This window comes from Polypterus senegalus, unplaced genomic scaffold (assembly GCF_016835505.1).
Source record: "Polypterus senegalus isolate Bchr_013 unplaced genomic scaffold, ASM1683550v1 scaffold_3662, whole genome shotgun sequence".
NCBI lineage: Eukaryota > Metazoa > Chordata > Cladistia > Polypteriformes > Polypteridae > Polypterus > Polypterus senegalus.
The window spans coordinates 17,692-30,783 of NW_024383445.1; the positions used below are offsets into that span (position 1 = coordinate 17,692).

Sequence of the window (13,092 nt, forward strand, 5' to 3'; positions counted from 1 at the left end):
CGCCCTTCAGACTTGCTCAGATGGTGTGAGGATAATGAATATAATGCTGAGATGACCATTTGAACCTACGATGAGCATCCGGCTGGACTGCTAGCTCTCTCACAGTTTAGCACACCACAGCGGTGATGATTGTCATCGTTAATCTCTAGTCACACCTGTGACACCCTAGAATTGTGAACACTTTAAGTCACTAAAGCAACATAAAGTCAGGATAAGGTGTTTGCATTTTGAGTTGCTGTAAATCAGTCAGACATTTCTAAGTATCCTAGTGGCAGCTTATTGTCAAGACTTACTATTATGCGTTGGTCATCAAACAGCCTTCACTTCCACAGTAGTTGTCTGGCTGACCAGGGACCCACTTCTGATAATTAAAAGCAGATCCATCTTTCCAGTACCAATAGTTTGTCTACAAAATTTAAGAATATAGACTGTGTCAGTTGGATGATATTTCCTTGTCCACCACTCTGACAGACCACAAAACAACCAGACCCAGCTGCTTCAATGTCAGCAGAGCACAAGAAAAATGAATTGTATAAAAGAAAATTAAAATGAAAATACAAGAGAAACAAAGATGAGGGGAACACAAATGAAAAATGAAAGCAGTAGTGACCTCACTAGAAAGAAAAAATGAAAAAGATGTGGGGGGTCACAGAAAATTCTTGGAAGTGGTCTACTGAACAATTTCTCAAATGATTCAACGTTAGGGTGACCAAAACTAAGTTTTAAGTGGCTGACCTTATGGAAAATAAGAAATTATTTTATTCATGTATTAGCATAAATAAATATAGAAAATTTATAAGCAGTAACATTAGTGCAAGTATTAATGCAAGTCAGGCATACTAAGCAAATTGTTAAATAAAGGCACATGCCAAGATTTCTTTTTTAATTAAAGCTTAGCTGAAGTCGCCAACATCTTATCAGCTTGAGAGGCAAGGAAGGGAGAGAAACATAGATGGAGACGTCCAAGAATGAAAGAGGGGAACATCTGCAAGCTCAAGGCCGACTAAAAAAAAGCGAAGCAGAAAAAGTAACAGAAAATAAAACTACCGGTGGTTCCCATAAAACACTTTTTTGACAGGCCAACTGCAGAAAAGGGAGTCAGGATAAACAGCGAATAAACAGTTTTGAGAATGATAAGAAATGATTATATAAACTGTGATTTTGAACTGTTCGGGCTCAGTTTGGCCTGATTGGGCTGAGTCAGCGTTATTGTTTATTGCAATAAATCTAATTACTCTGTTTGCCTATCCTTGAATCCTTTAGCCTTTATTTAAAGTGAGAATCTTCAGCGTATTTTTCGCTTCCACAACCTCAGGTCACAGTCAGGGTCGGTGGGCTCATTCTCTCTGTGCGGTACAGGAGGACCTTGGCGTCAGACCATTTCTTCAAATTAAGAGGAGCCAGGTGAGGTGGTCAGGGCATGGAGTCAGAGGGTGCATCAGGCAGAACATATTGGCAGACAACTCATTGGCACACATTATCTCTGGGCCTACATTACAACTCATAGGAATTCCCGCTGCAGATGCTGCAGGGAGTGCGGTTGACTGGTCTGTTGCCAGTGTGACCGTATGACACATCAGCAAATGAGTGAGCGAATATGAGGGGACATAAAGGTAGAAACAAAAGTGTAAACGTAGCAAACAAAAGATAAAAAATGAAAAATGCCTGTAAGCTACTTAGTATGAAAAGATCAATAAAGGCACAAGAAATGGGAAACACATTCAAATCCAATATTAAACTGAAAGGTCTGAAAGATGGAGTTAAAGCAAAGATAAAGAAATGGGAGCTTACAGTGACTGAAGGCCTGAGCCAGCACAGCAGTCAAGAACATTTAATTAAGACAGCAGGCGGGTAGGACAGCCTCGGGTACCCGTAAAGCAATGGAGATGCCTGGTGAAAGCGTGGGGTGAGTCGTCCAAAGTTGAAGAATGCCAGCTTCCATGTCACTGACATAACCAGTCAGAGGGTGGTGAAGATGATAAATGGGCAATGGACAGTTTAAAAATCTTCTATTTTTATGTGTAGGCAACAAATATTTTGTCTTTTTTTAAGTTTAGGATTACTGATCATTATTGCCTATCATAACCACTGTATTAGAATTAAAGTAAAGTAATCTAAACAATCTGGAAAATGTCGTGTCATCACTCAGCACAGTGGTCTGTCTTTTGGGTTGTGAGAGATAACAACAAAAACTGGAAAAACCGTGTGGATGAGAATTTTACACTCCTTAGCTTCTACAGGCAATTAATTATACGTGAGGAAACCTCACTGAGCAGAACAGAACCTGGATGGTCCATTAAAATAAGTTCAAAACGTTTTATAATTTACCTGAGAAACACGAGCGCCTCCAAGCCAAGTTTGCGGGTTTGAGTTGTCTCTGTTTGCAATTACATTTTTTATAAATGTGTTGGCTTCTTCGCTGTGCACTGAGGCGAGGTTTCCTCCAAGATATTGACAATATAACTAAAGAAGAAGAAAAGGTCACAAACAGTCATAAGAGATTGGCTGGTCTCTGATTGGACAGGCAAACAAATGCATTTTATTAAACAGATGAATGCAACTTTGAACAGGGTCTAGAAACACCACCAACTGAATCAGTTCAGATAAAGATTACAAGGAGTGTCTCAAGCCTTCATGCAAATGTCTGTAAAATGTGTCACTCTTGTGACTTCATTGTCACAACTGTCACAAATGTCAAGAGCAGCAGCAGAACTTCTGAATTCACTTTAGCAGAGCCCTTGAACCTCAGGATACTCTTGCCAGTTAACTTCAGGATGCACGATTGTGTAAAAACTGTGCCATAAGAGACAGGGGGCACAGCTGAGTGACTAACTCTAATAGTTCATAGTGTGCCAGTAAACCTGAACAGAATAAACAGAACTAATAAAATCATTTGGAGTCACCCTGCTCAAATTATTTCCAGCTGCAAAAGAAAATACATAGATTATTCTACACATACAGACCCCATGTGTGCTGCCAAAGCTGCTGAATGGACAGGGAAATGGAGTTGAAACAGAGTTGCTAAAAGTCAAAACCAGGAAATCACCAATACGCGTCATCAGAACCAAATCTCTCAACAACAATTGTATTGCAGCCAGAATGCTAGTCATAAGTACGCACACTGATTAGGGATTTAAATACTAGACATGCTGCTGCTGTGTTCACCTGAGACAAAGAAAACTGATAAATCCTAACCTTAATTCCTATTGTCTATCCCACTACTTGGTCACTTATTCCTTGTGCCTGTGGTTATGTTTGTGAAGAAAGAAATGTTTAATGCTTGAGTGAAATTTACACTTCGAGTTTCCAACTGTGTCTCCGTGTTCTTGATAAACTTGTTTTAAAGTCACCGTCTCAATCCACTGGACTGGCGCCCTTCATCATTTTAAACACTTCAGTCAGGTTTCCTCTTCATCTCTGAAAAGTCTCAGCTCCACACGTCAAGGCGCTATATAACCTGACATTCTGTTAATGGCTTCTGAACACTGTCTGGCAGTTGATAGCTTAGAGTCCACTCTGACTCCTAAATCCTTCTCGTGAGGTGGACTCTCGATTTTCAGAACCTCCCATTGTGTATTCAAACCTGACATTTTCACTTCCTATATATATATATATATATTGCCTATAGAAAACCATTGAAATAGTTATGCTATTTGTCATAAAGCCTGAAATCAAAAACTGTGCTCAAAAGAACCTTTACTAACTTTATTTACAAATATTGCCTTGAAACATCAAACCACTGAAAAGAAAGTGAGCAGCTCAGAAAATTAATTTAAAAATGAAAAACAAGAATGTCATCAATCCCCTGGTTTAACACTTAGTGGAGCCACTGTTTGGTGTAATTACAGCCGTCAGTCCTTTTGGATATGTCTCTACTAGCTTTGTACACCTACCTTGGGGAATGTTTTCCTATTCGTTCTTTTTGAGTTCAGTTAATTTTCATTGTTGGTCTGCAATGGTCTGCTCTCCTCAAGTCCATCCATTGATTGTGTGTTAGATTTAAGTGAGGGCTCTGACTTGGCCACTCAAGGACATTCGCCCTCCTATCCTTAAGCCACTGTGTTGTTTGCTCATTTGGTGGTAAGTTTGGGATCGTTGTCATGTTAGAAGGCGAATGACCTTCCCATTTTCAACTGTCTAGCAGAGGGATGCAGGTTTTCCTTAAGAATTTGGGTGCACTTTGCATCATCCTTTTCCCCTTCAGTCCCGACTAATTGCCCAGTCCCAGATGAAGAGAAACCCCTTCGAAAAATAATACTGCCATCACCCTGCTTCACAGGGGTATGGATGGTTGGCATGCTGTGTTTCTCCAAACATTGCTCTTGGAGTTCAATCCACAAAGGTCAATTTTTGTCTCACCTGATCATGGCACTTTTTCCACATGGCAGCAGAATATCCCAGCTGAGTTTCTGCATAGATTGTGGCACCTTTTCAGAAAAGGTTTCTTTGGTCACACAGACCAGCTTGAGAGGTTGTTGCCACAGGTACAAGTCCACCATTTCCTTCCATGAATCCTTGTAAGTCCTGCAAAGTTGCCTCTTGGCAGCCTCTCTGATCAATGCCTTTCTATCTCGGTAATCCAGTTTGGATGGACAGCCTGATGTAGGCAATGTTTAGGCGGTGCTATACACCTTCCACTTCTTAATGATACTCAGAACAGTACTCAGAAGGAGAGCTAAAGCCTTTGAAATCTTTTTGTAGCCTTCTCCTAACTTACAGTATGCCTTTCTACAACTTTATGCTGGAGCAGCACTTTTGACAGCACTTTCCTATCCGTGTTAGTTTCTTTTTCAGAACCTTGCACTCCTAGTAGTGAAATCTTGAAGAGATAGCTGGTTTTATTTTATTATTATGTCAGGTGGGGCAGTTAGCCAAGTGTTTGGTCTGGCAGCTAATAGGTTACATATGATGAACTTTAGAATGGTACACTCTACGGGTGTGATCACTTTAATAAACCTAGTATTTCACTCATTGATTTTTAATAATTGCCCAAAATGTTTTAGAATGTTATTTCACATTGACAAAGAGGGTTAGAATGTGTACATATAGCTAACAAATTTAGACTTATTTTATTTCCCAGGGTGTAATGTGACAAAAGGTATAGATTTTCACAGGTATGATGACTTTCTATAGGCACCTGTACACACACACACACACACACACACACACACACACACACACACACTAAAGATTTTGAAGTTCTTCTAAAAGCACAAATTATTCTATGACCACAGATTCCTGTCAGCTTTACAATTTTTAGTCAATCTGTGGTAGAGCATTTAATTACAAACTTTCTTTTTTCACTTCAATGTTTTTATTCAAATTGTTAATAATAAAATGAATTACCTCAGCTTCAGCATGTCCTTTTGTCACTGGAATGAAGCGGTAACATTTGCTTTGAAATGGAGTCCAGCTATAGGCACAGGAACATTGATCTAATAATGAATGAGACTGTTTCAGTAAATGTAGTGCAGCATCATCCAGTAATGCAGGGTTAGGTTAAATGACAAAAAGAAATACAGATTACAATGTGGACATCATATCACGTACACAGCCATTCTCAGTCTTGCAGAACTTAGCGATGTTAATACATTGATCTGTTAAACTCCACTGCGGTGGGTTGGCACCCTGCCCAGGATTGGTTCCTGCCTTGTGCCCTGTGTTGGCTGGGATTGGCTCCAGCAGACCCCCGTGACCCTGTGTTTGGATTCAGCAGGTTGGAAAATGGATGGATGGATGTTAAACTCCATGTTGCATCTCTTTCACTCATCAGTCTGTCCTTTTCCTCCACCTGTTAGTTCCAGTAGAGCAGAGTTTTTGACACAAGGATTATATGACTTCTTGCACCAAAGCACTCAGAGGATACACAGACTATTATCACTAATGGCCAGCTGCTAGAATAGCAATTTTTTCGATAATTCTGACACTAAAGGGTCACCATCTCCCTTTCATATGGAATGGCTGCCATTACAAAGCAGTCTTTGTCTTACGCTACGGGCGATTTGCTAATGTAAAATCTGTAAAGCTCTGTGTGTGTATGTGTTAAATGAAAGTGCATTAAAATGACAATTTTATGTTTCTCTCTACTTCAGAGCTCCTTCTCTGAGTAAAACCCCTTTACACATTTTTTCTTCATAGTATTTTTTGCTTTCCTTTACTTTTTTTTAACAAGTCTGTAATTTGCTACTTTTTCGTCTTCATGTTGGACTTTGCATCGGTTTCTGCTTCAGCTGAATCTTTTAAGGGGTTATGCTGCCACCTAGTGGCTGACAATATATAAATAGATGGTGAGTCCTGTTCGTGACAGTTTGAATAAGTCATTCAGAGTTGGCTTGTGGAAACCAGCTCCACGTGGTCTATATGCAGAAGTGTGAACCCCAACTGCACCAATTTTACAACAAATCAACTACATATCCAGCTGAAAAAGCCATTTGAAAAATACTTTATAACCAAGCAAGCATGTATACAAACACCATACCACCTCCAGCCAAGATGAAGATGTCCGGTGACTTGGCTATGAACTGGGAGATCTTTAAAGTGGAATTTCAGCACTTTATTTTAGCTACCAGACCTGCATGAGAAGCCCGCGGAGGTACAAGCAGCCACCCTGAGACAAGTAATGGGTAGTGAGTGCCAACACGTCTACCGACATAATCTGCACTTAATGGGACGAACAGCAACAGGATGCTGCCGCCATCTTGGCTGCCCTTGAGAGGTATTTCAAGCTGACAAAGAAAGTCATATTCAAGCACTTTGTTTTTTGGATCCCTCAAGCAAGAGGAAGGTGCAACAATAGACATACTGTATTTGTAACTAACCTAAGGGAGAAAGCTGCAACATGTTATTATGGACAGTTTAAAGACGAACTGATTATGGACACGCTGGTGCTAGATATTACTGATGAAAGCACTCTAAGGTGCTTGCTAACAGAATGTGAACTTTAGCATCCGCTATTGACATCTGCTGAGCTGCAGAGGAAACAGACTTCTGAATGAAGGCATTAACACAGGCTAAACCAGATGACATTATTAACAACTCAGACGTCTGAAAGCCTGCACAACAAGGGACACTCAAGCCCACCAAGTCATGACTTCCGAGAAACCCCAGGAAGCAGAAAAGTGCAAGTATTGTGGCAGTACACACAACCAGGGAAGAGTCATGTGCTTAGCTTTCGGCAAGGTCTTTCTACTCAGTGGAACCCACAACCTCAACTCAACTGTGGGCATGGACACCAGCCCTGCACAACTGATGGCCCACAGGCAGAAAACACCCTTCTGGTTGACTGACATCACTGCTCGAACTGTGCATAATTACAGATGCTCCTGGTAAGCTGCATTTTATCCGGAAAGTTGTAAAACAATCATATAATAAAATGGCCAGACATTCCTGAATTGAACCGGCATATGGAGACAGGGAACTTGTCTCCAACAGGTAGCTCCGCGCTCATATCTGGTAGATGTGGAAGGAGCCCTGTACTGATGCAAGTGGGTGGACCTCAGGCCTGCCAAGTCTACTCCGACCACACTGACAGAAATGTTTCAAGTTCACACAGAGCCCAGCAAAGCAACGCATCAAGACAGACTGAGGCCTCAATGAAGGATCAGCTGGAGCATCTGCCTGCAACTGTCAGCACACCCTTCTTACAGCTGGGGATGAAGATGCAAACTGAGAAGGCACCTGAGACCTCGCACTACATAAGCAACGCCAGACGGATTCAGCTGCAGAATAAAAAGTTGAGTTTTGTGGCTTAAATAACTAGTTGGCATGTGGAAACCAGTTCTGTGTGCTCCATATGCTTAAACAGAACTTGTCCCTTCCTGACCTCCAGTTTTGTTGTACCATCTGCTAGTTTCCAGCTCAGTGCTGCTGTGCTAATCTGCTCAGGCCTATGGATTATTTCAGGTATTCTGCAGGCCCTCCAACTTGTTTTTGCTGTGCTCATTATTGCTATTTTATTTTTTTATTTATTTATTTTTTTTTATTATTTATTAATTTTATTACAATCAATACATAGCAATCAAGTTTTTACAAAAAAAATTATGCTAAGAACAGATCGATCCCCACCCCTGAGAGAGAGAGCAAGCCAAACGGTGTAAAATTTAAGGCTTGTAAAAATACCTAAATCAACATATTCTCTGTGCTTTATAAACTTATTTTAAAATATTACTGATTAGATCCTGCCATGTTTTGAAAAAGTCTGCACAGATCCTCTAACTGAGTATTTGATATGTTCCAACTTCAAATAATATAACACATCGGTTTCCCACTGACTTAAAAGAGGAGAGTTTGGGTTCTTCCAGTTTATCAGAATAAGTCTGCGTGCCAACAGTGTAGTGAATGCAATCACAATTTGTTTGTCTTTCTCCACTTTAAGACCCTCTGGAAGAACCCCAAACACAGCTGTTAATGGGTTAGGAGGGATTGTGAGTCCAAGACTGTCTAAGAGGTAATTAAACATTTTTGTCCAGAATAATGTTAATTTGGAGCAGGCCCAGAACATGTGACCTAGTGAGGCTGGGGCTTGGTTGCAGCGTTCGCAGGTTGGATCATCACAGCCCTGGAAACATTTTGGAGAGTTTTAGTCGAGACAGATGTGCTCTCGATATATAATTTTGAGTTGTATAATTGTATGCTTTATGCGATATGGAGCTCGAGTGAATTCTCTGCACTGCTACTTTCCACTCCTTTTCTGATATATTAATTGAGAGGTCATTTTCCCAGTGTCCTCTTGGATCTTTGAAAGGAAGGGATTGTAAAAGGATTTTATATATTGTAGAGATGGAGTCTAACTCCTTGAAATTGAGCAATAATTTTTCCAGTGTGGATGAGGGTGCAAGATGAGGAAAATCTGGAAGGTTCTGTTTAACAAAGTTCCTGATTTGAAGATAGTGAAAGAAATTTGTAGCTGGAATGTTAAATTTGGAATGTAATTGTTCATAGGATGCAAAGACGTTGTCTATATAAAGATCTCTAAGCAAGTTAATTCCAAATTTTTCCAGATATTAAAACTGCATATGTTTGTGAGGGTTGAAAGAGGTGGTTCTCTTGCAGAGGTGCCACAGATAGAAGCTTCTCCGTCTTAAAATGCTTTCTACATTGGTTCCAGATTCTAAGTGAGTGGAGCACAATTGGGTTATTAGTGTATTGCTGATAACGTGTGTTTATTGGAGCACAAAGCAAGGAATACAAAGAAGTACTGCAGGATTTTACTTCTATTGCGATCCATGCCAGTGTATGTTCTTCTATTTGTGTCCAGGTTCTTATCGCCTGTATATTTGCTGCCCAGTAATAAAACTGGAAGTTAGGTAGAGCCATGCCGCCTTCTGCCTTTTGTCTTTGTAGGGTCAGCTCTTTTGATGCGTGGATGTTTAGAATTCCAAATAAATGAGGTTATTGTTGAATCTAATTGCTTAAAGAACGATTTATTAATGTATATTGGTATGTTTTGAAATAAAAAAAGGAGCTTAGGAAGAATATTCATCTTAACAGTGTTAATTCTTCCAGCTAGTGTGAGATGAAGGGTTGACCATCTATGCAAGTCTTGTTTAATTTTTTCCATGCAGACGACGAAATTTTGTTGATATAGAGCTTTATGTTTACTTGTGATGTTTACCCCGAGGTATTTAAACTGTTCTGCAATGATAAAAGGAAGGGTATCTAATCTAATATTATATGCTTGAGAATTCACGGAAAGAGTACACTTTTATTCAGATTAATTCTGAGACCAGAGAGCTTTTGAAATTCTGTGAGTGCTGCTAAGACTGCAGGCACAGAATTTTCTGGTTCCGACATATACAGTACCATGTCATCTGCATATAATGAGATTTTCTGTTCCAGTCCTTCTCTGCTAATCCCCTTTATCTGATCAGTATTTCGACAATGTATTGCCAGTGGTTCAATGGCAATTGCAAACAGCAGTGGTGACAAAGGGCATCCTTGTCTTGTGCCACGTTCTAGTTTAAAGTAGTCTGAGCAAATGTTATTGATGCAAACTGAAGCTTCTGGGTTAGTGTACAGTAATTTAATCCATGCACAAATGTTCGGGCCAAACCCAAACTTCTCCAATGTAGTAAAAGGTATTTCCATTTTATTTTACCTCTTACCCTCGTAAGTGTTGAGTGCTAAGCTTTCAGAACATCATGTCTGTAAACTCAATTTTACCAAACAACATCGGTACTTTTTACTCTCTCAGGATATGACAGGTCTGAAAAAATCACAGAGATGTGCACACCATCTACAGATGGCAACGCCTCAAAACAGTTGCAATGCGTTGTAGCTTCATAACTTTGTCCTTTTTTATTAGTTCAAAAATGGTAACAACAGGTCTTGTTATCAAACATTATTTAGCTCTAGAAGGGTTGATCACCAAATGATGTCAATAGCAGAAGTTCTCTGATAAGAATTCTCGGTCGACTGATTGTGGGTTGTCACAGCTTTATAATGAAACATGCCCTTGTCTTCTAATTCCTCTTCTCCCTGTCTTATTTTATCATTCTACATGTCTGGCTGGATCAAAAGCTCAAGGAGTATCAGTTTGAATTTCCTCTGGAGACTCTCTGGGTCAACATCAAGTGTGCTCAACTTTTCCCAGCTGCCCCAGTCCACCTTACTGACCCAGTCAGCTGTGAGGTTTCCGCCATACTGACACCCTCAGGTGATGAACTTATTTATATTGAACACTCTGTCCATAGCAAATGGTTAGGGTGAATTACTCTTGAAAGCTCCAACATCAGCTAATCATCTTTCTTTTTCGACTGTGACATCCACGTGTCTATCCATACCGGTAAGCTTACGTGAATTGTGCTGTTTCTTCATTGCTTTCTTTGATTTTTTCTGTTTCTTGTTTGCTTTATTACTTCTAAACGTTTGGTTTTTCATGTACTTTAATTAAATATAAAATAATACATGACTTTTGGCATTATATTTCTACTTTAATTCCTATTTGTATAACTTATGAAACTGTTTGAGCATTGAAAAGGCACCATATAAATGAAACATATTCATTTTGTTAGTTTTATGACCTTTCTGCTTTCCCCATCGCGCTGCGTAAACTACATTGGTGTAAACTGAAAACCCCCAGAATGAAACTCATTTGAAACAGGGACCGGGCACTCTGGTTTCCTCCCGCAGTCCAAAGAAATGCAGGTTGGGTGCATTGGCAATTCTAAATTGTCCATAGTGTGTGCTTGGTGTTTGTGTGTGCGCGCCTGCGGTGGCTGGCACCCTGCCCAGGGTTTGTTTCCTGCCTTGTGTTCTGTGTTGGCTGGGATTGGCTCCAGCAGACCCCCATGACCCTGTAGTCAGGATATAGCGGGTTGGATAATGGATGGATGAAACATGGACAGTATTTTTGAATAACCCATTGGCTGCTCAGTCATTTAAACTGCCTTCAACTGCGCACTTCCTCTGAAGGCACCAGAGCCTCGTATGTCAGAGAAGTAAAGCCACCTTTCTAATGGCAGTGCCAAGGAGTAGCCTGTTTTATGATTTGCAGTAGGGTTATTGATTTCATCCCAAAACGTTCCCCACATTTCACAAGCTGCAAACATATTACAGACCTCTGGTCTAAGTCAAAAGTATAGGACATGCTGTTTTTCAAAAATTCACTTCTGATTGGGTGATATGCTTGATTGCTACTTTGATGCCCCTGCCAATCAATTAAAGGGCACACCACTTCTGAGTAACTTTACAGTTGCCAGTCAGCCTAGTAGCTGGGGAACAGAAGTAACTTGGCAAATTGATTCAATAGGGCGGTGTCATTAAGTTGGCACCTAAACCTGAATTGAAAGTCTTCCTTGATTAATTTACCAAATCTGCTTGTTCTACTGCAGGCTGAGAAAACAAGCAGGCCAGAAGTAAGAGGTGCCAATCCATGGAAGGGCACACTCATTTACAGCAGAAACAACTCTTAATTTAGCCTTAATTGAGCCTGTGTGGCAACAGCACTGAACACCAGGCCAAAACATCACCTTCACCTTGGCCAAGACAATCGGAGATGAAAACAATGGAAGGAAACAAATCAAGTGCCAGCTAAGCAACATCTACTGTAAGTTGCCTGATGCTTTGAGGTGCTGAGTTTTCTCTTCATCCTAATGGACTAATGTGTGTTATTTCAAATTTTTACTCTAAGGTTTTTTTGCAAACACACTAAATCACATTATTTGGAAATTAAACGTTTATTTCAAGGATAATTACAGGCTGATGTGATCCCAGACTGGCAGACACTGAAGATCAATGAGAAATAAAACTTACTTTGTGCCTCTGTGACCCCAAGGGATATGCAGAACAACAGTAAGATCAGCGGTCCAATCATCCTGAGCAGACTGTGAAAGAGAAGAAAGAAAAGGCAGGAGAGTTAATGGTAGCAACACAGTCACATCCTTCTGCAAGTGGAACTGCTCAAATGTTAAACATGGATAACAAATCACTCTTCAGAAACTCAATTTAAAAAGCAAACTCTAACACAGAGGATTATACAAGTTATTTTAGAATTAAAGGATCCTGAGGCTTGTATTGTTCAGGAGAACCAGATGGGAGCCAGTGAAGGATCACACAACTTTGTCCATTTTAATTGAACTGATCTTTGTGTACTTTTTAGTTTAACATTCTGCACAAAGCCTACTTTCATCCCAACCATGTTAAACACTGATTGGAACTGGAAAACCGAACAGATGAAGTCAACGCACCTTCAAAGTTGATATTCTTAAGTCTTAAACACAATACACCTATGATTCTCTGTCTGTCATGTAATTCATGTTTCCCAGTGCTCAATATATACCCACGGGTGAGGGCCAGGCTCTGATCTGAGGGCATGGATGGTGGGTGTGGTTCTGCCAATCAGGTCATGTGGACCTCCCACAGATGGAGCTGAAATGTGAGTCTGGGCAAACAAAGTCTGCTTGTCTCCTCTTGGCCTGTTGCCACCATGAGCCTCGTCAAGACAAACATGAGTTTGGGAAATTGATCACTGGGTGGTGTGTGAATAAATCCTGAAGAATCTGAGAAGTTGGAACACCGAGACTATGTCCCCAGATTTCATCCAATGTAAAATAATTGACTTGAGATATGATGTAAATATGTAACAATACACTT

At 40.3% G+C, this 13,092-nt stretch overlaps 1 protein-coding gene across 1 annotated transcript; it reads right to left on the bottom strand.

Moving 5' to 3' along the window:
• Positions 1-295: 295 nt before the first annotated feature.
• Positions 296-12,736, bottom strand: LOC120521511 (ladderlectin-like). Its single transcript, XM_039743081.1, has 5 exons — positions 12,687-12,736; positions 12,253-12,323; positions 5,347-5,435; positions 2,329-2,463; positions 296-406 (listed from the first exon to the last, which is right to left on the bottom strand). The coding sequence occupies exons 2-5, from the start codon at positions 12,311-12,313 to the stop codon at positions 296-298; spliced, it is 396 nt and encodes a 131-aa protein (XP_039599015.1). The 5' UTR covers positions 12,314-12,323; positions 12,687-12,736.
• Positions 12,737-13,092: the final 356 nt, after the last annotated feature.

What these genes read in the sequence shown, in the direction of transcription:
- LOC120521511 (XM_039743081.1), bottom strand. Translation starts at nt 12,313, where the DNA reads ATGATTGGACCGCTGATCTTACTGTTGTTCTGCATATCCCTTGGGGTC. An exon ending in TGGGGTCACAGAGGCACAAA is followed by an intron (nt 5,436 to 12,252) that starts GTAAGTTTTATT and finishes ATTCATTATTAG; the next exon opens with ATCAATGTTCCTGTGCCTAT. An exon ending in AAGGACATGCTGAAGCTGAG is followed by an intron (nt 2,464 to 5,346) that starts GTAATTCATTTT and finishes CTTCTTCTTTAG; the next exon opens with TTATATTGTCAATATCTTGG.